Here is a 27,737-nt window from a genome sequence, read left to right as displayed (position 1 = left end):
TTTCGGTTTATATAACAAACAAGATGAGTAATATATTCGAAATTTGATCATATGAGCACGAATTAAAAGAAAAAATTCGTCTGCGAGTTCATTCTTTCAGAAGCGACTAAAATGAACGTCAAATCTATTAGTACCATGAATACCAATGCAACCTGAATTTGAATTATAATTGGTACTTTGAATTTCTTAGACTACTTTTGTAGAATTGCTACTTCTGAATTGACTCGGAACCAAATATCCGCCATTTTTTTTTAAAAATTCTGACATCAAGAGCTTCAGCTGGTGTGGCGACGAAAGTACCAGGTCAGGTATCGTCCTAGTCATTTGACTATGTTTCAAAATTGCGACATGCCTTCCTTTTGAAATAACACTAATGTTGTTCAGTAACGGAGTATTAATATTGTAACTTAATTCAATCAAATAAAGAATTTTAACTCAGATTATCATTCCAGGCATTATGCATTGCGTCCACTTATTTGAACTATGTAACTTAATTCTCTTCATTTCCATGTCATCAATTCAGACAAACTCCTTCAAAGAGATGCCAGTCTTCCTTCTATCGTCAAGCATGTGAACACTATAACTGAAAATATCAACAAAGTAGAAGGGTGAAAGCATGCATGTTTATTATTAGAACGACAGGTGTAAACGAGATTTCGAAACAAATACGTTGAAGGGTTGGCCTCTTTTGTTCTGTCAGGGTTTCACCTGAGTTTAAAAATAATCTAAATCAGCACATTAAAATATATAATATTTTGCAAACTCACCACACCAACTCTCCAAAAAACTTTAATATTTTTTTTTTTAATTTTCTTTCGAGGATAACATTTAAATTTTTCACTACAAAAAGCCTGAAAGATTTCGGATTTTATCACAATTCACACATGAGAATAATTTTTGGCACAGTAATCTAAGAAAGAATTTAACCTCTATAGTAAGACAATAATATTCTTTAATCTCCCATTAGGAAAATGGCAGTTGAAATTTTTGAGATATTTTATATTGCAGGAAAAAAAACTGGAAGAAAATTAAATGATTTCTCAAAATGTATCCCCGAAAAAGGATTGCAAAAATGTGAAGGTTTTTGTGTGAGTTTGTAACGAATATCTTTCATCACAACATATAACATTACATTGCGCAATCCGAAAATATAAACAAAGAATGAGGAATCCACTTTCACCTCAATCCCATCAAATTCATTTGACATGCCTTCAGTCACATCTATAGTAATACCTTTAAGTTTAAGTGTGACGTTCTCAAAAAATATATCGTAGAATATGTTTACTATTTGATTACATAAGTTTTAAATTAAAAGGGGGAATTCGAACAAGCAGTATTTTCCCTTGACATTTTTGTATGCTTTCAAACTATGGCGTGGTTCAGCTAAACTTCGCAGCATTTTCGTAAAAAAAAAATATGCACTTTGAACCCCTTTACTTTAGTCGACTACTCCGATATATGATACAGGTCTATAGTTTTACGAGGTGTGCACAAAATTTATCAATAAAAATATTTGTATTGTCTTATGATAATATTATGTTCTTCCTTCAAAATATTTCCTTCATCCTACACTTCTTGCAGGGATCTGCCACTATCGAAAGCAAAATTTTAACAATAACTTTGGGTAGTACGCAGATGGTTCATCGTAATTTGTACAATGTCTTTTCTGGACTAAACTCTACAGGACAATTTGAAATTCAAGGAAAAGGCTAACAGCCATATCGAGAAGGACAGGACGAAGATATATTGTGTTAAACCAAAGGACTCAATGTATTAAAAATGAAGATTCAATTCATCGCCAGTGGTTGCACCATTGAGGAAGTTAGGAATTTTTTCTGGCATGCCTTGTGCAATGTCCAAGCAGAGTTGCTTCTCTTATAATGTTAGTAACTTCACATGAAGAACAGAGTTTCTTGTGAAGTCAAAATCGTATGGGTAGATTTATAATGGATACTTCGTCTGAAAGTTCTTTTATGGAAATTCAATGATTTTGCATGACTAGGGTTCTTATTTCGCCAATGTAGATCTCCTGTCTGGATATAAAGAGCCTGCAGGATGTTTCCCACTGTCAGCTGGAATGTAGGCATTTTTAAAATAGTTGTACCACTCTTTTACCAAAATGATGCTCACTGGTCCGTTTTTGAAAATCTCTTTAATCCCGCGAATCGTTTCCACTTGGGAATGACACTGATTTACACAAAGCTTATGCAGAAGTGTTCTTGAACTTGTGCAGTCACTCTTTCAAAAAGAAAATTTGATGACATTCTCTTAAACTCCTTAAATTATTAAATTACTTGAAGATTGACAGCTGCTGCAAATATGAAAAATGCAAGCGTTTCCCTATAGGCTCACCAAATGTACGACTTCTTATCCTCATATGTTTACATAAAGGAATATAGCTGGATACTCTTTGAATACACCACGTGACGTCAATATTACATACCAAATTTCATTTAAAAAGGCTATTCAACAAACATTATCATAAATTAATAAAAAAATAATTCTCGCACTTGTAATCAAAATTTTGATGAATTTTTTCATAATAATCCCCATTACATGAATGCATTTTACCCACTTTTTTTCCTGCTTTGAAATACAAACTAGTAGCCTTTTTTTTGACATTCCCTTCAACGTTCCCTTCAAGCTTTTACCACTACCTGTTACTCTCGAGGTTTTTCTTGAAATTCGCGACAAGAAAAAAAATCTCATGTTGCTAATTCAGGATTATAAGTATGATGGCGAATACATGTGACGCAGATTTTTGAAAGATAATGACGGGCAATCCGTAATCTCGATGCAAGTAGTACTCGATAAAATACTCAATCTTTCTTAATGTGATTCCGCGATCTTCTTTCACTACCACAATAGCTGTGTTGATGTTTGCTTCAGATAGAGTAGTTACTGGTACACAGGTCCACTCTCCTTTGAGATCGATTGTCTATCCTATTTAACTATTATTTTACCTGTGCTATAGGGAAGTGCAGGCTCCCCCGTAAAATTCCTGTAGCATCACATAGGCTTGAGTTGACGGGTGTTTTAGGCAGAAACAAAATTCCAATGCGTTTGTCGCGCGTCACATTCATTTACGGCTTAGGCGAAGGTGAAACAAAGTGTACTTATCCTACTTCCAAAGCTATAACAGTGAAACATGTGACATCTATTTTTTCACTTTCAAACGTGTAATTTCAGTTTAATTTTTCTTGTTTTCTTTTTAACAATCTTTCAAAAATAATAATCGTTCTCTATTTAACAGGTCTCATACGTTGCTTTTCGCTATTATGAATTATCACTCATGAAAGCTACATACATATAGCCAGACAGACAGATAATCAATCTTTTGAAGAGTTAATAAAAATTTAACAAAGATCTAAAAGTCACATGATAAGGGTATAAGCAAAATTTCCTTAATCTAATGCATTATGATTGCGACTTACTGTGCTCACATGTACATGAGTAGACAGACTGAGTAGAGTAGAGACATTTCTAGATGACTGATTATTTCAAAAATTTGTTGAAATCTGCAATTTTTGTACAATGTACTAAATTGATTCTTTCAGTTTTTTAATTATCGTGGCAGGGATAATCTCATAGGAGTTCACGAAAAATCTGGAGTATTTTGATGCAATTTTTGCTTCTTTGTATACGAGAAAGCATTATCTTTCTGATGGAAAATGAAGGATCTGTTCCATTGTTTAGAAGAGTAACAGTAAAATGCCTGTTTTCATTCTTTAACATGAAATCCCATCCATTCTGCGGTTATTGTTCGAAATTTATTCATTAAAGTATATAAGGTTTACAAAACAGGATCGCTAGTTCCGAATCTACCAAAATATGGCGCTGTAAGTCATCTCATCGAGTAGCGCATAGCCTTTTTACTGTACCTAGACCCCAACTCTATGGCATAAGCTGTCACCGTTTAGAAATTAAGGGAAATGTTTACGGATTTAAATGGGAACCAAGTATATTGATTGAATATGTCAAGAAAGTAAGAAAATCATCTAGATGCTTTTTATAATGTGGAATCATTTAAAATTGAACAATGAACCTCCATCTTTGATAAGAAAATGTTATGAACTTGACTGCGAAATGGGTTACTAAGATATAAGCTGAGCTTGTCATGCACTTCGATGCAAAAGTTTAGACAATGAACAAAATCACAAAGATTTCAAAATACATTTAATCAACTTTCCTAACACAGGTTCAGCGTTATATGGTACATATGCAATATTATAACAATATGAGTTGAATTCAACAGATGGCAAGTTCTTAAAAATTTAAAGATAAAATTAACATTGTCTGAAACGTTTAGATGGAAAAAAATGAAGAAAAAGGTGAAAAAATGAAGTTAAATTAAAATAAAAACAAATTAAGAACATTTGTTTGCTCATCCGTGTTTGGCAAATTCTAGTAAAATGTGGAATAACTTATCATTGTTACAAAAATCTGCCGAAGCCATCACTGAACCACCACTTTATCTGCAACTAAAAAAACACCTAGGTTCCTTACGTAAGTCATGATAGTGCGATGTCTATCGACCTGGACCATACGGATTCTATTGTTTTGATTGCTAAATATCACTGATCGCTATTTCGGTCCATATGACAAATGGTTTCGAGATTCGATGACAGTATTCTTTGTGAATGTCACGGCTTCAGAGCTGATTTCTTTCTCACTTTGCAACGAACCATTGTTCCTGGAATTACGAATCTGATACCGAGAATCGCTGTAATCTTTACATTTCACGAATAATCATTTGCTGAGTATTGGTCAGTCTTTGGATCTGAGGATCATCGCTTTTATGTGTCACATGTTACCTGTAAGAATTGGACTGGACAAAATTCGGTAAATGTAAATATATTTTATGTTTTATATGTTTTTATGTTATATAACTTTTTATAATATTAATTATAATCGAATATTAATTATTCTGAAAGGAGCTCCCCTTCAACATACCAAATTTTCGTAACCTCTTCCGTTTGAACCTCGCTGTATCTCGAATAGTTAGAGTTATCATCTGTTAAACTTAAGTATTCGAAGTCTATGACATCATCTCTTTTAAATTTGCACTTGCTTACTGAAATTCGTTATGTCTAAATTTTTGCAAAACGCTATCTTCTGTTTCAATCCAAAAAATAGCATTATAGCAAATAAAATAATTGAGGCTTTATTATAGCATTTTAAAAAGCTTTTGAATATATTTAAAGGCTTTTAAATTCCACTAGCATTATTTTAAAACCGAATGTCTAAACTTTTGCACCGCAATGTTGAAGCTATTCATGTTGTGCGGAATAAGGACTCTAAACATATTTCAATTGTATTCAAGAAATTGTTCATTATGTGAAGAAGGCTTGAATCATTTATGCCTTGAGATACATCTTCATCTCCAATATATTTATTTTACCTTCTTTTCATAAGAAGTTAGGACTTTTAAAAAATTTCTCCGTGTAAGCCGATTTAAATTCCAGGGAGGAAGTTTGCTCGATGGAAAATTCGAAATTCTAATAAATGAAATCAAAATTTCAGTGTAGAAAAGCACATAGAAGTGACATTCAAATTTTTTTAGGAAATCGTGAAACCCCAAACGTCATTGAGATCATGCTATGATACTGCAAAAATATGAGTTCAAGATACGACTCTTACCTGGAATTCGTCCATAAATAGAATGGGGGGGGAGGGGCGCATTTCCGTCAAGATATCTCCTCTACTGTAATAAAGAGTGATAATGGAGAGGACCAATGCTACCTGATTACTGGTGTGCATTAAAGAAGAATACCAAACATAAAAGAAAATCAAGTATTTCTGGTAGACAGGTAATAGCGTAAATATCATATGCCAATTTAATTTAATCTAAGTGACAAAAAAATAAGTTATGGATTACGGAGTCACCCGTTTGATTTCAAAATAAATAATTTCATCATAATTGAGTACTTTTCTCACTTTTCAATAAATGTTAAATTTTGTACCCCATTCAAATATTTTCTACTTTTTACTCTCTACAACACAAAACGGCGCTCTGCAACTATAAAAAAAAACTCGGCCTAAAGATTCTGTTGAATTCCATGCTCTAGACCTCCCGAGTTCTTAAAACCAATTTTTGAGATAATGTCTGTCTAACAGTCTCTATGTCTGCGTTTAGAATATCCCCAAAGCGCGACGAATTAGAAAGGTAAAAAGTTTGGTGCTTGGAATTATATATTTATATGTTACTTTGCACGAAATTCATCAATAAAGAGTTTTTTTTGTTTGCCTCTCTCATCATGCAAATGCGATAATTAAAAAAAGATTAGATGGATGAAATTCAATCATCAGTTGAATTGTTTATCAAACGTTGAATCAAATCCATAAAATAGTTCATTGTTGTCAGCTATTTCATAGATCATGTGAACACTCTAAGTCAAGAAAATAACTAGACAGATAAATGGATTTTGGTATGTGACCTTTGCTTGGTCAGTATTAATCTTTGAATCAAAGAGAACTCGTTTCTCTTGAATGTACTACAAAAAAAAAAAAAAAAAAAACACGCCATGTTGTTTATGTATAAGAAAATTTAGAAACTGTCATTAATGAATAAAATAATGAATGCAAAAGAATTGAACTAATATTTTCGTAATTTAAAATTAAAAATTGCAATTTTATTCAGTAAATAAAACCTTTACTCAGTAAAAGGACGCGGTGGCCTGGTGGTAAGGTCTCGGCTTCGAAACCGGAGGGTTTCAGCTTCGACCGAAGAACCGTCGTGTAAGCGGGTCTGGTGCGCGTTAAATCTGCCATGGCTACATTCTCCCCGCCGGTGCGGCACGAAATCTTGGATAGAATGGTTCCAGCTCAGGTTTAGTCCTGATCATCTGACCGTGGTTCAAAATTACGAGGTCTGTCCCAAAATAGCCCTAGCGTAGCTTTAAAACGGGACGATAATATAACCTAACTAACAAACAAACAGTGAAAAGGTCAGAGTTTGTAAAATAAAGAAGTTTTCTTCTATTTATTAAACCAAAGAAATTCCACATTCAGAAAATGTCGCTCCTATTTTTAAGAGCATAGTTCATCCCTCAGTTACTTGGCTATCTATTAAAGGAGAGAAGAAGGAAATGGAAATTATTCCCAAAGATTTCACTAAATTCGAAGTAAAATTGTTTAATTAAAACCCTCTCACTGCGTATCCCGCGATTTTCACGGGCAACGTAGAAGTAGCATAATTTGCGCCATCCGCGATTTCCGCGGTGATGCATTTTTCCGTCTGTTTAGCTGTGCAAACAGATTTTCCCGCTGATAGTTTCATTTCGACTTTTCTGGTTTCATTCAGATTTGGGTTAACAGATAGCATTAGTTGTCCATGGTTCTGCGAAATATACAAGCAGGTTTTGCAGCATTTTGTGGGCTCTTTTCAAAGCTCAAAGATGTCTGGCAGGAAACGTCTCGCAATTTTTGAACTTATTTTGATAAAAGAATTACTCAGCGAGAGGGTTGATGAAATATTAAAGAAGGAGGTTACATACGATTTTAATTAATCAATAATCTTACAATACACATGAATTTTTTTTTTCCCGTAAAATATGGACAATGAAATAATTTTTCTGTTTCGAAATCTAGACTCTGGGCTCGAAAAATTGGGCTCTTTTCTTTTATTATATCCTTAAATTTGATCTTACAGTGATTGAAGAGGGTCACGGGCGTTTATTATCAAAATGAGGACAAAAGCAGCCAACGTTTAATTCACAGTAGTTCTTGTTTCTATAAACATCGTCAATTTTACGAGTATTCGTTAAGAAAATGACTCTATAACAGATTTTATTTACCAACAGGTTTAATTAAAATGAATCTTACTCGGAACTTTCTATTGTGTGCGTGAAAATGTTTCCCTTATTCCGGCGAATACCCTCGTGGAATCACAGTTTTTATTTTCTATCTGCATTTGTCATCGGATATATAAATACACGAAATTAATTTTGACCAGCCGTAAAAAATAATTTTTTTTTATGATAAGATCATTCATGCTAATAATGAAAACAAAAACTAGTTCTTATGTGAATTTTTAAAAGAAGCCATTGATATTATTTCATTGTAAATACAATTCAACTCAAGGAAATATAATACAAATGAATACTGTAATGAACATACCAATGTCAATCATTACTAAATATATCAATTAGAATAAAAAGAATTTGAAAAAGGCAATAATTTAGGTGCTTAAAATTACTGTACATTTTTATTTTCTATTCTTTAGTCTTTGATTTATTATTTACAATTAGATATTTTGCCTAATCTTGAAATCATTTTTCTTTCTCTAATTCAAACCACGGTGAAATCTGTCGAATCGATAAAATTTTTAATTAATTAATTAATTAACTGATATGTGGATTCTGAAAATATCAAAATAGCGTTATCGAAAGCACACAAATGTATAAGACTCAGGTATATCAGGAAGAAAGTATAAATCAATTAAGAAATTTCGTCTATGAAACTATTTCTGGGAGTAACATATGGAAAGAAACAAATTGCTTTTGTTTAAAATTATAGAATACGAGTTAGAGGACACTGTTTCCTTAACTATGAAAGCATTGCTCTTTACATTACTTCATAATTCAAACTGCTTTTGCTTAGGAATAGAATATGCGTGTTAGAAGTTATTAATCTATCTCTTTTTCATTAATTATGAAATCAACTCTCGTTTCTTCACAATTCTAATTACTTTTTAAGTTAGAGTAAATTGTTTTGGTTATTTCCATGTGCTAATTTCATTTTTATAGAGCAGGTATAATTTTCAAGTGTTCAATGACTAATTATTAAAGGTTTGTTTTTAATTTATTGGCATTTGCTTAGTTGATTTATTTTATCGACCAATAAAAATACTATAAAGAAACGAAAATAATCGAATATTTTCAAAATTCACAGATTGCAAACGCAAGATATTTTTTTTACAGTGTTTCATGCCATTCGTCTTTACGCTTATTATTCAGCAGGGGTATAACGAGGAATATTCTACCCTCATTTAACGTAGACGTATTATTTTTTATATTTTGAATAATAGATAAATATTTTCCTTCCGAAGGTTAAGTATCTCTTACAGTGCTGGAATAACTTTGGTCTGTAACTCTGAGATCTTTTTTGAACTCTTTTATGTCAAAATTTGATGTGCAAAGAATTCCGAACTTATTCAAATTAAATCGTTTCAATTTTAGATTTCCTTCATACTTTTTATTTCGCTTACGCACCAGTGAAGTTGTATGACAAGTCAGCAGCCCTGGAAAACTTTGACAAAATATTTTCTTCTTTTTATAATTTGGTTTTAAATCTAAAATCTTAAACTAACTCTCTTGAAGATGCAATTAATTTATCGTTTGATTAATGCTCCTATTCTTAAAAATAGTTCTGTGAGGATCAAATTATATTCCAGAAATTAAAAATGCTGAATTAAAATACCTCCTTATGCTGCTGGTCCAGGTATATTTCTTGGTTTAATTGCAAAGGAAAGGATTTGAAATGTTGCTTCGATGTGTTTGAAATGCATGCTTTTTCTATTTGTTGCCGCAAAGGAGCTAAGGCCAGATCTGATTTCAGGAAATGTGTTTTTGTTTAGCTTCAGTGTTTGTTTGTTTGTTTTTCGTATCAAGCACTCTTGTTCTCTTTTTCCCTTAAAATTTTATTATTTTCAAATTTTTGTTTTTTTAAGTCGTTTATTCTACGGTTCTTTTTTGCTTTTAAATGTTGTAAATGTTTGTTGTTTATATGTTTTTCATGTATGTCTATACTTGTGTTATTATGTCATGCTACCACTAACGTATAAAAACAGTCAGAAAAATTCAGTTTCTTTACCCTTTGTGATAGGGTCAATTTCTTAAATTATTAATGTTCGTTAAAATATCTAAAGTTTAAAAATAAAACAGTTAAAAAAATTTTCAATAAATAATTTTTTATCAATTTATTATCAGATTTTGACTAATCAATATCATAAATATTTTAGTTACAAGTTATTATAATAAATTATCATTTATTATAATTTATTATCCATACAGTGTTCGAATGAAACAACTGATGTAAAATTTGTCATCACTCGTAAGCTTAGGAATATTAATAATAATTAATAGCTTTTTAGTTAATAATGCATGTTATTAAATTACTTGAATCAAAATTTATTAAAAAATATAATGTTATCATTAGAAATGATTAAATGCTCTAATTAAAAATTTTAAAAATCGATGCCTTAAAATTCTACTTCAAATTAAGTCATGCTAATTAAAAAATTACTTCATAAAAATTTAATAAAGGAATTTATTTCCTAACCTTAAAAATCCTTTTTTATAATAGATATTTTACATATCTATTTTTGAGTTCAAATTGATGCTTCAGTTAAATGCTCTAATTAAATTTTTAAAAAATTGATGCCTTAGAATACAAATTCAAATTAAGTCAGATTCATAGAAGGCTAATAATGAAATTTATTTCCTAACCTTAAAAATCGTTTTTTATAATAAATATCTATTTTGAGTTCAAATTAGCGCTTAAGTTAAATCTTTTTTCTTGTTAAGCTCTTTTCAATCTTAAAGCTCATGAGAGCTAAAAATTTAAATAAAAACTAGCGCTACATTAAAAGAAAGTTTCATTTTTCTTTTTACTGATCGCTTTTTCTGCTATTTGTAGCCGGGTTTCAGTTATCAGGGGACGAGTGGTCAGTCGAGAAGGCAACGGACTTATCGGTATACGAGTCAGTGTTGCTACTGACCCTCAATTCGGATTTACTCTGACTAGAAGTGATGGGTGGTAAGTAATAAATTTTAGTATTAATTATAAGTTATATATAGTTGATTTCAAAATAACTTTGGCAGAATTTTTAAAATTACAAAGAAGCTTTTAGTTCTGTAAAAGCTCTAGTGCATTATAAAGCAAGAGAATTTGATATGTCATTTGAATAATCATTATATTTTTTGAATGATTGAAAAATATTTAGGCCATAAAATAAAATAAAAGTACTTCGATTGTGTAATATCTTTACACATAATATGCATTTTGAATTTCTATCATATTTTAGTTATTCATTCAAGAAATAAGTGAATGTATTTTATGACTGATTAATTTTGTGCAGTATCGGAATGCGAAAGAATGTTTTATATTAAGTGAAACTTAACCAGTTGCAATCTATAAGATTCACATTTATTATTTATTTACGTTTCATATATATTTATAGATCCAACATCAAATATATATTTTTAACTGGCATTTATATCTATTTGGCAACTTTTTTTTTTTTTTGTTGCAAACTATCAATATCTATCCACAAATATTTTTTTGGCAAAATATTTCAGATAAATCAGCTTAAAATTCAACTTTTGCTTTTCAGAAGTTTCTACTTGAATTACTACTTTCATCTCGTATTCTTTAAATTACTTTACATAGCCATAACATTACATTACTTTACATATTAATAAATGCAATTCTCATCATATAACGGCATTATAATTTTTTCAAATGCTAATTTAAGAATATTTCACATTTGTACATAAACAGAACATTTATCTAGAAAAAAAATTCGTAACTTCATTAACACAGTACTATTCAAATTCCGGAAATATCGATTTTCGTAAATGCATTATTTGAATAATTATGCAGGTAAAACACCGAATTTTAAGTATACTTTTTCCTTAAAATATAACAGCCATATGTCCACAAGATCATTATTTCAAGCATATTTTTGATTTTTTGCAAGAATCTAAATGAACCAAATAATCTGATGCCTATGTACAATATCAATCCTTGTAGACTTTTTGACATTTCATTAATAATGAAGAATTGGAAATTAGGCCAATTCAATACATTCCACTTATTTGGACTATTTGCTAATTGGAAAGCAGTTTATTTCGGTTAAATCTCGAGGAACAAAAGCCGAACTAATGAACTAATGTATAATTGAAATGCTCAATTAATACAACGTTGGCATGTTAGCCGATGCATTTCCAAATCAAGTTTATTCTGAATCTACCTTAAACTGATTTGGGTGGAGATTACGTTTCCCTCTGTCAATCAGTTTTCATTTTTTCAGTCGAAACAAGAATCAATTTTCATACAGCTCTGAGTGTTTTCTCGGTGAATTGTCAAGAAATGATTTTACATTTTCAAAAAAAATGCCATTTTATTCAATCCATTTTACACTTATTATGCTAAGTGATGCATTGATATCTATCATAACACGCCTTTTAAATGCAAATCAACTCCATTATAGAAAAAAGCAAGCGGAACATCCCAAAAATAATATGATGAAAGTCAAAGAAGCACTAAAACATTTACAAAACGTGAATATCAACATTATTTCTTTTCTATTGTCTATTAAAATAGTGGAGGATTCGTGAATTTTAGATGAAATAGCTGCGTAACTGAGCCATAATGTCTCATTTAAAAATAAATAGATTTATTATGCAAACTATATAAGGGAAATCGATCACGAAAGACTAAAGAAGTTCTTTTTTTTTAAGTTCGTTTATGTTCGACATATCTGCTTCAAAATAAGATAATTAGATTTATCATTTATATTAAAAATAATCTCCAAGCTTATTTTGGAGGGATTGGGAAATGACAATTTTGAAATAAATTTCTTCTCATTGTTTATGGTAGGAATTAGGAAGTACGTTGTTTTGAAAGTAGTCGTTTTGTAAAAATAATTAGAACTCGACATGATAGTGATTTAAGTGCAATAATTTACAGAAAAGGTATTTGAAAAAACCCGCAAAGCAAGCAATAGACAAGATCTCAAAAGCTACAGAATTCTATCTATAATACTAGCTCAAACGCTATTATTATTTTTTTTCTGCAACCAAGCTTTAAATTTATTGAAGATATTGCAGTAGAAACTTAGATTTTCGATGCACCAGGTAATTCATATCCAGAATTTCAGCATTATGTTTTATTTTTTAAGATGCAAATCGAATAAAAACATTCGATCATATTAATTGAAATTTATCGAACTTAATATTGTGAGCTCAGTATTCTGTTTATAAATCTAGATTAAAATATAGTTTGTCTATGTTTAAATTTTCCCAACATTCATATTTCATTTAAGAATCCGTACTAGATTCATATTACAAACTTACTTAACATAGTTGAAGTTTTATCCATTTTGTAGTGAGAATCAATAATAGCATTTCTATAATAGCATATTTAAAGCTACGAAGCTTTCGCTTTAAATTTTTCTACTTTTGATTAATAATGTCAGAAGAAACTATGCTTCTGCATTGTGCATAAAATATTCATATTGGTCTTAAAGGTTAACTCCTCAAAATATAAGACGAGCTCTTTTTTGTTCTTTAATATCACTTATAATTATTACGGATGGATCAAATCAGCCTAAAGGGGGAAAGCAGTAGTGATAAGAACATAAAATCCACATATTTAAGAAATCATGGGAAAAAATTATGTTTAAAATAGTCGATGAGATGACCATGTAAGCAGCTTCAAGTAATAGCAGAATTCATTGAATTAGCATGGCAGTGATGATGTGCGTAAAATATATATTGTTAATGATGAAAATCACCATTTATAAAATATACATTATTATCATCGTAAAAATGCGCATAACTTTATCATAAACTTTAAATAGAAATTTTAATAAGCATTTTTTTAAATGCTACAAGATGGAACACTAAAAGGAGATGACATCGCTTTACAGTAAATGTTTTAAAGCAATTTGTTAGAAAAGCACGCTTAAAGCCTTGTGGAAAAATTCAGCAGTCACTATGAGATTTCAGGGCTTAACCACACATAAGATTCTTTTGCTAGAAGAAGGAAAACGTTGCTGGCGATATTCGTGAGTATAAAAGTTTGAAATCATTGCACACAAATAATCTAATATATGATATATAATGAATTATTTAACACTGCCAAGAATGGAAAATTGGACCACATCACGGGGAAAAGGACAGATGGTTGACAATATAGCTTTGGCATTCTTTGCGCATTTTTAACTAGGTGCTTTCTATCCTTGAAACATCTCGTGAAGCGTCCATTTTTCTGTAAACTTAGTTGTATAAATAGCTGCATTAAAAATGTCCAAAATTTCGAAAGATTTCCTACAATCAGATCAAAGGCAATCATTCTCAAATGCTAACAATTTTCTTGATATTTTAGTAAGTGTTTTCGAACTAATATATTAAACAGGGATCAAATATACGTTCTTTTCCAGAGTATTGTTATAAATCATTTTCAACTTCAGTAGCTAAGATACCAGTGTTCTACCATGAATGAATTCTTTCAGCAATTATTATGGCAATATTTAACAGGAATTGAGTTATGGATCATGCATTTCCATTTTCATGTCAAGTAGATGACTACAAGGTTTACCCGAGAAACATGATTTATCGGGAAACTTTGCAGATATAAGGGACAACACCATCTTGTAGTATTAAAAAAAATGTCGATTGGAATCATTTGTTGTTTTAACAAAACCGAACTTTTGTAATGATTTATCTCTCATTACTTTTTTTTCTACTTTTCGAAAACAACATGCATATTATATGCATTTATTAAATTTCTGATTACTGTAATACTTAAAACCAGTAACAATTTGTACAATATAATATGTCTCAAAAATCTGAAACCTCTTTTTTAAATAACGATTTAATTAGAAACTGAAACACTTCCTTTTGGTTTTTCTCTCTTTTGAAATTTCTTTCTTGTATCGTTTTTTTTTCTCCCTCTCTTGTGAAATGAATAATAAACAAATTTCGCGTTCGTATGATTACTGATTTACCCCTCCCCCTCTGCTCTGAAAAGGAATTTTAATTTTGAGAATAGAATATCCGACATAATTATATATTTGGTTACTGAATCATTGAAACCTACCAAATTAACATTATGATACCCTTCACATTAAGAACCTTATGTCAGTTACATTCTAATCTAAATATTTTTTTCTTTTTTTATATACTCGTTAACTACTAACACGACGTTTAAAACGAGCTCATTCGATTGAAACACTTCCAAGAATTATTCGCATGATGTTCAAATTTTAAATACACAATAATAAATCCATTTTAGAATTATTCATAGGAATATAGTAGATTTTAACGAAGCAACACAAAGATTTAATAAACGACGTTTTCATTTTTGGAATCAGTACCAAATAAAAATAAATGTACAAGCCATGGGATTTAAATCAAAACTATGTCTGGCTATTAACTTTAATAATACTTTTACATTTGTGTTTTGTTTGTTCGAAATAAAAAAACATCAATTTCTCAAGTTAATATATAATGATGCATAATATCTCTATCAATACCATTTTACTTAAGAACATAAAAGAAGTAAAGAATAATTTTTGTAAATTAGTAATATAATTCTAGGTTTTATAATATTAACATTTTTTTATTGCTAAATTCTTTTTTGATCATTAGGACTTATTTATGCTGTAGATCGTTTATGATTTTATTAAAAATAAATCTGCTTCAACGAAAATTTTTCTGAAAGTTCAGTTTAGAAGACAGATTACGTCGAAGTTACTTCAAGATTTTCTTAGTCCAAAACTACTGCGGGACTAAACTCAATAGAATTAATTCTCAGTTTAAAAATTTTCTTTAAAACTCCTTATCATTGGGAGAATTTATTAAATAATCAGATTTTGGCAGAATGCTCAGTCATATTAATGAAATTGTCTTAGGTTTGACATCTTAGTCAATGGTGGAGGTGCAGTAACTTTACAGTTCCAGCGCAATCCTTTTCATCCGATCAAGCGTACGGTAATGGTTCCGTGGAATACAGTTATGGTGATGAGCCCTGTCGTAATGTCCGCCACTGTGGAAACAGAAGTCCAGGAGGATTTGTTGCAGCAACAGGCTCCTTGCATGGAGCATGACTATGACGTGATGAAGCCAATTGTTTACCAAACATGGAGATCCGGATCCCAAGGAGCATGCACAGAGAACAGTGCCATTATGGCTGAGACGCAGGTAAAAATTTGAGATGTTTCTCTATCTTCTGAAGGAAATCTCCTTCTCTTTTATTCTAAAGGAGAAGGAAAATAGTGCATGGATGAATTAATGCTTGTCGTTTCCTCCCATAATATTGAGTTAATTTCACGGTATAACATAGTGGAGATGTTAACTGGTGTCTATATTTAAAATTCTAGCATAATATTTTCTTACATGAAATGAGATTTTATGAATCTAAAGCTAATATCTTATTTGTCTTAACATAAAAAGACATTTTTTCAGCAATTTTAGACTTAGCATTCCTATTTTTCTAAAACAAATCAAACATGTTTTTAATGAAGCTCTTCGTAAAAAAATGGATTTAAAAAAATTTCAAACACTCAAATGGATTGAATTCAATCCAAATTCAAGATTCTTCACATTATTAGAGAAATAAGGTGAACACTTTTCATAAGACTTCGTATTCTTCGTGACTTTTTCATAAGAAGTTTAAAAGATTTTAAAATTTATTCTTTGAAACAAAATGTATTAAATATTCGTGGAAAGAGAATAAAACATAGAAACTTAATTTATTCCACTCAATCAAATAATGATTTTATTTGGAAAAGATAAAATCACATGCTAATGAAAAAAGCAGCATAATTATTTGCACTCGTAATCAGCTTTATAAGCAAACTAGCAGTACCCTCACTGCGTTGCCCGTGGCATAATATCCAAGCCGAAAAATTAGTTTTAAACTGAACTTTAGGCTCCATCCGATATGATATGACTTCAATATACTAAAACCTTCCTCAATAAATGTCCTATAAAATGGTACAAATATCTCCAATATCAACCAATTTTTTTGGACATCATGAGTTTTTAATTTCTGTTTAAAATCAGACGTAAACAAAGAAATGTATCGCATATGCATGTCACAGCTCTATTTCCGCATGCTGTGTTTGGGGTTTTCGCACATGCGCGGATAAGTGCAAAGCACAGATACTGCTGTTTTATGCATGCGCGAATCGTAATATGAAAATAATTAAAATCGCAATTATAAAACTCCTGTTTTTTATATTGATATGACTTCAATACACTAATACCTTCCCCAATAAATGCCCTACAAAATGGTACAAATGTATCCAATGTCACTTAAGTATTTTTCTCTTTCAAACATACAGACGCTTTCAGGAGACTTCATTTTATACTATGTATAGATACAATATAATAAATAGACTACAATGAAGATAGCTATTATTTTTTATTTGGGGGAAAAATCCATTTTAATACTACAGAAAATCAGTTACGAACGTTATAAAGATTCGTTCAATGCTAAGTATTGGAAGGAAAGGGAAATAAAACCACAAATTATCTGTTTTTACTGTGGTGTGTATTAATAAATCTGTTTCTTATCGCGTCTTGATAATATTTGAAGGCAAATTTGTGCTGTTCATGGTACTTCGAACAAACTTTGAAATTATCAAGTAGTAAAAGCATCTCGAAAGAGAAAAGCTGCAGCGATATAACAATAAATGAAACAAAACTTTATTATACAAAGTAGCAGCTTTTAGACATCGCCAGATATGAAATTATTTTCTGATCTTCTACAGAAGACTAAATTCCAGTTGCCTTTAAAAACGTCAATGTCAGGAAGTATCACTGCATATATTTGGTCTAGAATTCTTCATGTGCATTCTTATTTTGTATCTACAGTTTGTTGCACTTTTAAGCGTCTCGAACTAAAGAGCAGTATATAATTTCCTGTATTGTATTCTTGCTCTATCTTAACAAGAGGCTATTATGGCTTTATTTTCCTTTGTGAATTTAGTTTATATCTACGATTTGTATTTCCTTTTTATGTTTTTGCAGTTTGTTCTCAGGAAGTATTTTTGCAAAATTATTTTAATATAATGCTGTTTTATAGTAACACTGTTTTCACGACAAAAGTAACTCTCCATTGCTGAATTTAATGTTGGAAAATGAAATTTTGAAAGTAATTGATAAATATATTATTTTTAAAGACTTGAGGTATTTATTAGAATCCTTCAGGATTGCTTTAAAAGATACTAGGTACTGCGACTTTTCGTAATAATGTAAGGCAGCTATTGTCCACTGCAAATCTTAATAATATAGGCATACATTTTTATTATGCGACACTCTCTGTAATTGTTTGAAAGGTCCCTGAAAAATCATTTCAACGTAACGAAGTTCTTTCAAAAAAAGTTACAATTTTTTTCTTTGCCTCTCAAAGACATTCATATCTGAAGCATTATGTATGAATTCAAGCTAGTTTTTCTGCCGAAATCTCTGTCGTATTTTGTTGTAACAACTTCAATCAACATTCAAACATACTTATTAAAATCATTAAGCCTATTCTATACGCGGATGTCCTTTCAAATCAAAATCTTTTGAATTCGTCTGTGGTGCAATCTTTTTAATAATCTTCCTTATTTCCTCTCCCCAAAGGTTAATGAAGTGTAAACAAATTTTTGGAAAATGGAAAATAATGAATTTTTTGACTTCTGTCATTTCAAAAAGCCGGAAAATACTGTTCCAATTTATCAAATTACAGCACCGAATGTCACAAGCTCTTTTTGTTTCTATTTTTTAATTTTTTTACGTATTGTTATGAAGATATAGTTGGTTAATGCCAAATGGATATAACATCTGAGTCATTTTCTTTAGCAATTGAGCACGATTGTCTAAAATCGGCGTGCTTTAGAAGGATGCTTTTCTCTAGTTCCTAAAAAATAGCCTCTAAAACGTAATCTTTGCAATAGAAATGTTTTGAAGCAAATCCAGTGATTGAAATCCTTTTTGTGAAAACAATATAAAATATGATGATCAGAATTTCTGAATAATCCACAAGGATTATTTGAGTTGATAAAATTGTTAAACTTAAAAAATATGTCTTGTAAATGGGCCATGGAAATAAATTAGGTATTAATTAATAATCAAGAATTTTATATCAAAATTAGGCAATAGCTCGCCTCACACGCGCACCAGTCGAGCAATCACTTCAATAAATGCTCTAATTTAAAACTATAAAGTTTTCTGCAATGGATTTTACTGAAAAAAGAAAGCGTGTGTAAATACAAATTCGCATCGCAATCTGCTACAAATTTGGGATATTTATCCACTTGTTGGTTTTGATGGAGTCCACAATATTTGCCCTTACGCAAGTGAAACTAACTAACTAGAAAATGAAAAAAAAAAAAAATAATAGCGCAAAAAAGATATACAGTAAAGGAAATTTTAAAAATTATTATGGCAATAAGGAAATGACAATATAATTCAAATTCTTGATATTAATGTAACTTGGAAAGATTTGACCTGATTGAAAAGACCTGATTATAGGTACTGCAGGAAAGTTTCTCCATCCCCGGATCGGATCTCCATCTTGTATATCACAGCAGCCATGCTCAAGGATACCTTTCCACGATTCATTTGCAATTGACGCCTTCTATTATTCCTGAGACTCTGCGACTTGTTCATCTCCGAATAGTTGTCGAGGGATTTTTGGTGGAGAAAATGTTTGAGGCTGATCCTGACATCAAGTACACGTTCGCATGGAATAAGAGAAATGTCTATAAGCAAAAAGTATATGGACTCACTACAGCTAGAGGTAAGATCACACCTTTAAGTAAGAAAAAGTTTCATTACAAAACAAATATAAAAAATGTCAACTTCCAGAGACTTTTCTTTTAAACATTAAATTATTCTGGATAACAGAATGTTGGGTGCTTCGAAATGAATCTAGGGGTTTTAAAGCTGTGATACTTGAAGACAATGAAAAGCTTATACAGTTTTTCCTACAAGTCTTCAATATAAGAACCATTTGTTACAAGACGGCGAAAACGAATTTTCACCATTGATCAGCATGTCTAGAATAATGAATGCTACATTTGCTTGAGTCTCGGATCTGAAGTCAAGAGAGTCGACTGGTAGTGGAACTATATACACGCGATCTTTCCAACGTTCTTAAAGAAAAACTATCAAGTTTTTTCTAGGAACATCTTGAATATGTTTAATACCAAAACATATCCACTAATTTTGAACATTGCTGTACGGATGTTATTATCCCAATCGGAGCTCACTTTGAACTAGAGTGATTCAAAGTGAGCTCCGATTTCTTACATTTAAAATTATAAAACAAAAAAGAAAATTTCCACTTTTGATACCAGGAAAAATGGAACCAGGAAACTAAAAGTGGTGCCTCATAGTTATCAAGCGTTGCATTTAAAAAACCTGATATTCATTTTGTAACATAATAAATAACTTGATGTGAACATTCTATATAGTCATTAAATGGTTTTATTGACCAATTAATATTTAGAAATCTTATTCTTTTCTTTATGTGCTTTTTATTCTTCTCCTTAATCTCCTTATTCTGCTTCTTAGAAAATTTTAACTAATTATTTCTTAAGTACTTTGCACTAATAGTTTCTTAAGTACTATTAGGAGCAATAATATCTTATTTGCGCATATAATAATATCTTATTATCGGTGTTTGTTAATTAATATACTGTATACACTGTTGCTGTATTATGTATTTTTAAGTAAAAATTATTTCTTTAAATTATTTTTACTGGTCGAATTTTGTTACTATATCATACTGATTTGAAACGGTCCTGCCAAAAATCAAAGTAGTTGCTCCCTTGATTGCTATTAGAATTTCAGAAAGGCAATTGAAGCTCCTAAAAATATTGTGATGTTTATCTATCCGCATAAGAATCTCTTAAAGGTCAAAAACGATTTGCTAAGCTCATGTTGGTCTACTTTGGTGCTTGCTACTCTCCTCATTCAGAAAATCAACAATTTCTACTAATCATATTTTATCGTGGAAGTCTTTTTCAAATGATCGAAGAGTTTTATCCATTTTCATAAAACATTCAAGAGCATTTCTAATAGATCGTTTAAAAGAAAAGGTTCCAAGAAAAGCTGGCAAATTTAATCATACAAATTCTTGCAAAATGTTGTTTCACCGACGAAATGCAGGAGCATTTCTTGTTAGTAGACTCATTGGACACAAACATACAAGATTCCCAGTCAAATTCCGTTACATATCCCTAAACCAGACAAATACGCCAGGCACATAATGTTGCTGTTTTCCAATATAGTCATTTGAGCTGCTAGAACCAGAATCGCAAGCAATTCATGTCAACATTTAGAATGAAGAATCCAAACTTTGATTGAAAAGTATCCACCCTTGTTAACAGAAAAGATGACATTCTACCGCATAAAAATAAAAGACTAAATACCATAAGAAATGGAATGGCAAATGTTGCTTCAATTATCTCATTAGCATTCTCTTATTACCATTCATTCAGGTCTTTGTTGCAATGATTTAAAGGAAAAAATTCGAAAAATAGAAATTAAAAAAAATAATTTTCAATTGTTTTTGACAAAAATGTTCTACAGATCCGGAATTGAAAATTAGTTGAGACAGTATTACTTTTCGTTCCATCAAATTGCTTCTTATTTCCTGCCAAATATATTGAAATATTCTTCAACTTTAAAACCAAATTAATCCGCTTTGCTGATTTTTTTTTAAATCTAATATAACTTCAATATGAAATGCTTGAACACATAAAAATTAAATAATACTCAGCAATTATTAGAACATGTGTTGATTTTGTGTTGCAATTTATTTATTTTTTCAGTTTACGTGGGATATAAATACAGCAAATGTGATCGTGTGGTTTGGACAGTACAGGCAACAACTCTGAGGGGTTACGATATGGATATTTCCGAACTTGGATCATGGAACTTGGATGTACATCACAGATACAATTTTCACGAAGGTGCGCCGTTTCTTGTGAAACGTTAACTTTTAATGGAATTTTTTTTAATAATTTTGGTAATAACTTGTTTTTATGTACCGAATTTCTTTTTAAAATTTCAATATAATGAGTTCATAATAAAATAATTCTTTATATTAGTCCGAGAACATACATAGATTTTATCTTTCATCATTAAAAATGCTATTTGTTTCGTTCTTACTAAAGTTTAAAATAATGTTTGCTACTCAACAAGTAATAATTCAAATTACTATCAGAGTCTTACTTTTGCAAATAGATAAGTTGTGTGTAAGTATGCGTTTAATAATTTTTAATGAAATTAATAATATATTTGTTATTTATTATTAATGTTCCTTATTCAAAACCTTTGATTTTAATAAAACATTTGTAATGAAGTGCTTTTTTTTTAAACTATGATGTCGGAATACTATTTTTTCCCTAAAAATAAAGTGCACAAAAATAAACGTAACTGAAAATATACTATTTTTTAAAAAAATTTCTTTAACCACACATCGATAGCTTTAAATTTTTTGAGTGCAGGCTGTAGAAAATTAAAACAAAACAAAAGAAATAATCAAATAAAGTAAAGTTCATTATTCTTTTAAGAAAGAAATGTTTACAAGAGTAAAGAAAAGTAAATTATAATATATTTAATACAAAGATGTAGATTTTTTAATTTAATGAGTTTAAATTTTTAGACTTTTATTTATTATTCTGTATTGTAAATATCAATCTCGAAATTACTGTCAATTCTAATTCTAAAAATGAGATAGCATCATTTTTATAGAATCAAAGTTTAATTGAATTAATCCTGTAACAGATAACGAAGCCATAAAAAGATCAAAATACTGTATCATGGATGTTCAAAAGTGTGTAAAATTTCAAAAACTCTAGAACTTAAAAAAGTGCGAGAAAATTCGATTACAAAATTGCAAACATGGAACAAGTAAAAAACTGAGTGTAAAAAAATATTTATTTTAGAGTTTTTAACTTGCATAAACTCCTTCCTTTCATATGCACACTAAATCAATCTATTTAGAAACAATTTCTTTTGAAGTCCTAAAATTGCTTCCTCAGCCTTAAATACTAATCAATTAGTCGCTTTTCTCAGATTTCTTCTCCTCATGTATCAATTTATTTGAGAAAAAAATGCAATCGAATGCTCGAGGACTAAAAAAGTAAAAAATAAAAAATTAAATAAAAATTTTTAAAAAATAAGGACCATCCCTTAAAAAGGTGAATTTTATCTTTTTCTCTTCGGCCCTTGTTGGTGAATGACCCTGAACAAATGGAATCAAATCTTTCACACAGAACAATCGACTTTAAAATCAAACTTTCCATCAGTTGATTAGATGAGTCATTTTTGATCGACTAATAAAGAGATTATTTGAGAATGGCATGCTATTTTAAGCTGGAAAACTGGTGAAATGCAGATCTCTTTGCAATCCACTGCTATTCAAACTAGACTCGGTTTAGCTTAAAAAATGGCTTGGTATCGATTCTAAATCATTTTTTTATAAATCAGCTCTTTTTTCATCTTGCTGTCTGATAAAAGATTTAACAAGCAAAAATACATAGCTATCGATTCAAAATACATTTTTTTTTCCATCTCTTAAAAAATTCTCATACAGTGGAGATACGGATATACTACAGACAACATAAACCGTTAAACTTAGCTAGTTCCTGAATTTTTTAAACCTTCTCCGTCTGTCTAATTATATATATATATATATATATATATATATATATATATATATATATATATATATATATATATGTATATATATATGTATATATGTATGTATGTATGTATATATGTATGTATGTATGTATTAGAAGGATTCAAAGAAATTATTTTTAGCAGTATTAAATGATCTTTTTGTGATTCAGGTGTTTTGCAAAAGGGAGATGGTGCTACCATCTACTTTCGGCAACAACCGAGAGTTATATCTATATTGATGGGTAATAGCCAGCCGCGTCCATTACTCTGCCCTGATTGTAATGGACTCGCCAGGGATAATAAACTGTTATCTCCTGTTGCACTTGCCAGTGGACCGGATGGCAGTGTATATGTCGGAGATTTCAATCTTGTACGTCGAATTACACCCAATGGCCAAGTGTACACAGTATTCCGTATGAAGTAAGTTCCTTTTAATAATCTGGTCTGGAGAAAATCACTTTCAATCATTTCATAGAGAAGATATTGGAATGTTAACTTAAAGTAATAAATTTAAATAGAATATAGTTGACACAATTTTAGAAACTATAGCACGCGTCTTTTGTAATTGAAAAACAACCTTTTGGAAAGAAATCTTTTGTAATATCTTAACCTCTTTAATGGGGGTTATAAATTGGATGTGTTTGTTGTGTTTAATTATTATTATTTTATTTTATTGATTTATTTATTTTGAAAAAAGAGAAACGTCAACGTTAAATATTTCATTATTTTTTTCTATTCAAAAAATGGAAACAAGTGAGCAAGTTTTTAAAAGAGAAGTTTAATTCTAACAAAAGGATGAAATTTTTTAAGTTGTAAACTTAATGTTTTACGCAAAGTTATAGGTAGAAGAATATTCCTTGCTTTTTTGTAGGGACCAAAATTAAAGTATCTTCCGAATGTAATTATAAATCTATAGAATTTGTATTTAATTTACTAATTTGCGTTGTTACATATTCCTTTTGGTTATGAGTATCAGAATCCACCACACTAAATGCCCATGACGAGAAAAAAGTTTATGGCACTGAAATATTTAAAATCTTAAAGGTATTATTGTTGGAAAAAGTCTAGAAGGGTTTCATTTATTTTTGACCCTTGAAGCAGCTTTTTTTTTTTTTTTTTTCAAAATAAGTAACTTAAAGCAGAACTAATATATTTGTATTTTCCATTTGTAATATAAAAGCATTTACATTTGGAATCATATCAAAGATTTTGTATCTTTTTACCATTGAAACTAATTAAAATAATTTCTTTAACAAAATACAAGGTAATTCAAAAAGATAGTCCCATTTCAAATTATGTGTCTGTTAAGCAAACAATGATGCTTTCGTCCATTGTGGAGTATGCACAATGCCGAAAGATAATAAAAGAGTGCTGAAAATATTTCGCCAATCTCATGTACATGTAGATATCAAGATCATTCGAACATGTGCAAACGAAAAGAATATTTGAAATTCGTACATCAATCCATGAAAATCGACCACAAACAATATATTAAATAATAAAGAATTCAGTTTGTACCAAAATATGTTGTCCGAAATGGTAAAACGTTAGGTGTTATCCATGTGAACGAAATAGTCACATAGAAACCGCGTAATTTAAACTTCTATCTATTACCATGTATAAACTTTATGACTGCATCCTTGGGATATCTCATAGCCATAGCAGCTTTTAATTTATTTAAAAAATTTTGAATTGTCCTGCATAAAAAAATTATGCATTGAATGTTTTAGAAATAATTTTCACTATTCATAATTTCTCATAATGAATAGAAATATTAGACTAAAAATCCTTTTCTTCACAGAACCTCCGATGTCTCCAGTCAATATCACTTGACCCTCAGCCCCACCGATGGTCATTTGTACATTTCAGCTCCTGAACATCATAAAATTCTTCGAGTCCATTCTCTGGACAAAGTGGAAGATCCCGACTCGAATTTCGATGTAGTAGTTGGGAGTGGAATCAGGTGTCTCCCAAGGGACAAAAATAATTGTGGAGATGGAAAACCAGCTCTGGAGGCTTTACTTTCCTATCCAAAAGGTAAGCAGAAAGAAATATCATTGATTCATCGGAAGGAAATTGATTTTTATCTTAATGTAAATGAGACTTAGAGAAAAAAGAAGAAAATAAAAATAAACAAGTTGACACAAAGTATGCAGGAATATTTGACAGTGAATGCTATGTTGACAGATTAAAAGTTCCCTATTCTATGATGATATCATATCCTCTTTCAGAGAAAATCAACAATATGTTCATAATTCAAGCAAGGATGTTTTGTTTTGTACAATAATTTTACAATAGATCGATGAGTTTTCAATATTAGATTTGGCTTTATGCTTTAACATCCAAATTTTCAATAGCGCACCCATTTTTGACATGAACCTGGTGAAATTAGATCGGGTATAAATACTGGCGAATGCATATCATGTTGCCATAGCAGATATTCGAAGTGCGGGATAATGTTGAGAGAACTCTCATGAAAGAAAGGTGTCTTTTGTACGTATGCTTGCACTAATTTAGATTTTCATGAAATCTGAATTATTCTATTTTTAGTTTAATTATTTCCGGATGTGTATTTTCATAAGAATTGCACCGAGTAACAAAAATGAAATACAGTTACTGAAAACAAACAGATAACCTCAAAATTGTGGGACAAAAGAAATCACTTTTCTTGCATCACCGATTTCGACACATTCCTATGCTTGTAAAACTATTATTCATCACAAAGGAGGAATTACCTCACAAGAGCACAGTCCAACTGCTAGTTGGTTCACTTCTCCAAGATAGATAATCATTTCGGTGAAATGTGCTATGGTGACCTCAAAATCCCAAAGCAAGTTCTTCCTTAATGCTTAACTACGTTTATTGAACTTCATCTGTTTCATATTTGAATGAATAGAAATTTGCAGTCGATGTTTCATTTGCTTCTTGAATGAAAGTTGCGCAGTTTTGCTTTCCTACTGACAGTATAGTATTCTAATAATTTGATAATTAAATTACTGACTAAACAATTAATTTTAATTAAATTCTATACAAATGTTTCCATCTGATAGTAAATTTGGGTTAAAATGAATGAAAATTTTGGGTTAAATGCAATGAAAAGAACAAAAGATATTTAGTTTTATAAATAAATTTTACTTAATAATGCTAATCTCTTTTTATTAACTTAAGAAACGAAATTTTTAAATACAGAAATGGCAGCCTGAATCGTATATAGACTACAAATTTAAACGTAATTATTTCAATGCCGTAGAAAGATATTGCGTACATTTTTAATAAAGAGAAAAAATGTATTAGAAATATCCTTCAAAGAATCAATCAATGAACTTTTCATCTTTCAAAATAGCTAATAAATTCTAAAGGGAAATGTCAATCTGAAATGGATTATCTCTGCAGGTATGGCTGTAGCCGTGGACAATACTTTGTATTTTGCTGACGGAGCTAATATCCGAATTGTTGATAACCAAGGAATCATTCATACTCTTATCGGTGATCATCATCATAAGAAGCAGTGGAAACCAATACCATGTTCTGGAACCCTGAAAATGGAAGAGGTAAGTTCATTCATAAAGACGACTCCAGAAGTATCATTTTGTTTATTCCAGAATCAAAGAAATGAGCTTTCTTTATGCTTCGAAATTACGAGAGCGCGAACTTGATTCATCAGATTAATTCTTAAATAATTTATTTCATTTCATCTCATTATTTATTCAGCTTTAATATTCATTAGTTTAGAAATAACTGAAAATATTTCGAACGTATGTCATGAAATTATTGTTTATTTCTTTAAAACCCTATTTGAAATTCACGAATTTCAAAATGACACCTTTTAAATTCCTTAAATTTAATTTTAGGCTTTTAGCATTCAAAAGATTTTCAAATATGCTTCATGTTTAATTTTTATCGCACAGCATAGGAAATTTAGTTATCTTTCTCGACTAGGTTTTAGTTTATGAAATTAACACACATAGCATTACGAATAGGATTCTACAATACATCCTTTGCTGCTTCAAATACATATTTATTCTTCCCCAAATAGGGAAATTTCTTGATGATGATACACATAGAGAAGATTAATTTAGATAAGGGGAAGCGTATTTTCAACCAAGTTTATTTTCTTGAATCGTGATCAGAAGATTTTGGAGGTCAGAAGACCGTGATAAAACTCCTGATCTGATCTTACTTAGAGATTTATACCATCGACTCAGTATTTGCTAATTAAGCTATTTGTGTGTGTGTAAAGGATTATTTTATGCTTAATCAGTGATGCTCTATACTTTTGTGTCACCGATTTTATCTAACTAGGATTGCTGGGACGAGTTTCAG

The 27,737-nt window shown here is 30.3% G+C and overlaps 1 protein-coding gene across 5 annotated transcripts in view; it reads left to right on the top strand.

Annotated features, from left to right (window-relative positions):
- Positions 1-27,737, top strand: part of LOC129958537 (teneurin-m-like) — a 416,933-nt gene that overhangs the window by 365,141 nt on the left and 24,055 nt on the right. For all 5 annotated transcript variants that reach the window (XM_056071080.1, XM_056071079.1, XM_056071076.1 and 2 more), the window contains 7 exons: positions 10,639-10,758; positions 15,641-15,929; positions 19,251-19,518; positions 21,557-21,697; positions 23,585-23,834; positions 25,216-25,451; positions 26,808-26,965. In XM_056071080.1, the coding sequence (XP_055927055.1) occupies positions 10,639-10,758; positions 15,641-15,929; positions 19,251-19,518; positions 21,557-21,697; positions 23,585-23,834; positions 25,216-25,451; positions 26,808-26,965 (1,462 nt within the window). The remainder of the gene's footprint in view (positions 1-10,638; positions 10,759-15,640; positions 15,930-19,250; positions 19,519-21,556; positions 21,698-23,584; positions 23,835-25,215; positions 25,452-26,807; positions 26,966-27,737) is intronic.

Source organism: Argiope bruennichi, chromosome X1 (genome assembly GCF_947563725.1).
Source record: "Argiope bruennichi chromosome X1, qqArgBrue1.1, whole genome shotgun sequence".
Lineage (NCBI taxonomy): Eukaryota > Metazoa > Arthropoda > Arachnida > Araneae > Araneidae > Argiope > Argiope bruennichi.
The sequence above is the reverse complement of the archived record's forward strand: the minus strand, read 5'-3'. Positions and strand labels throughout refer to the sequence as shown.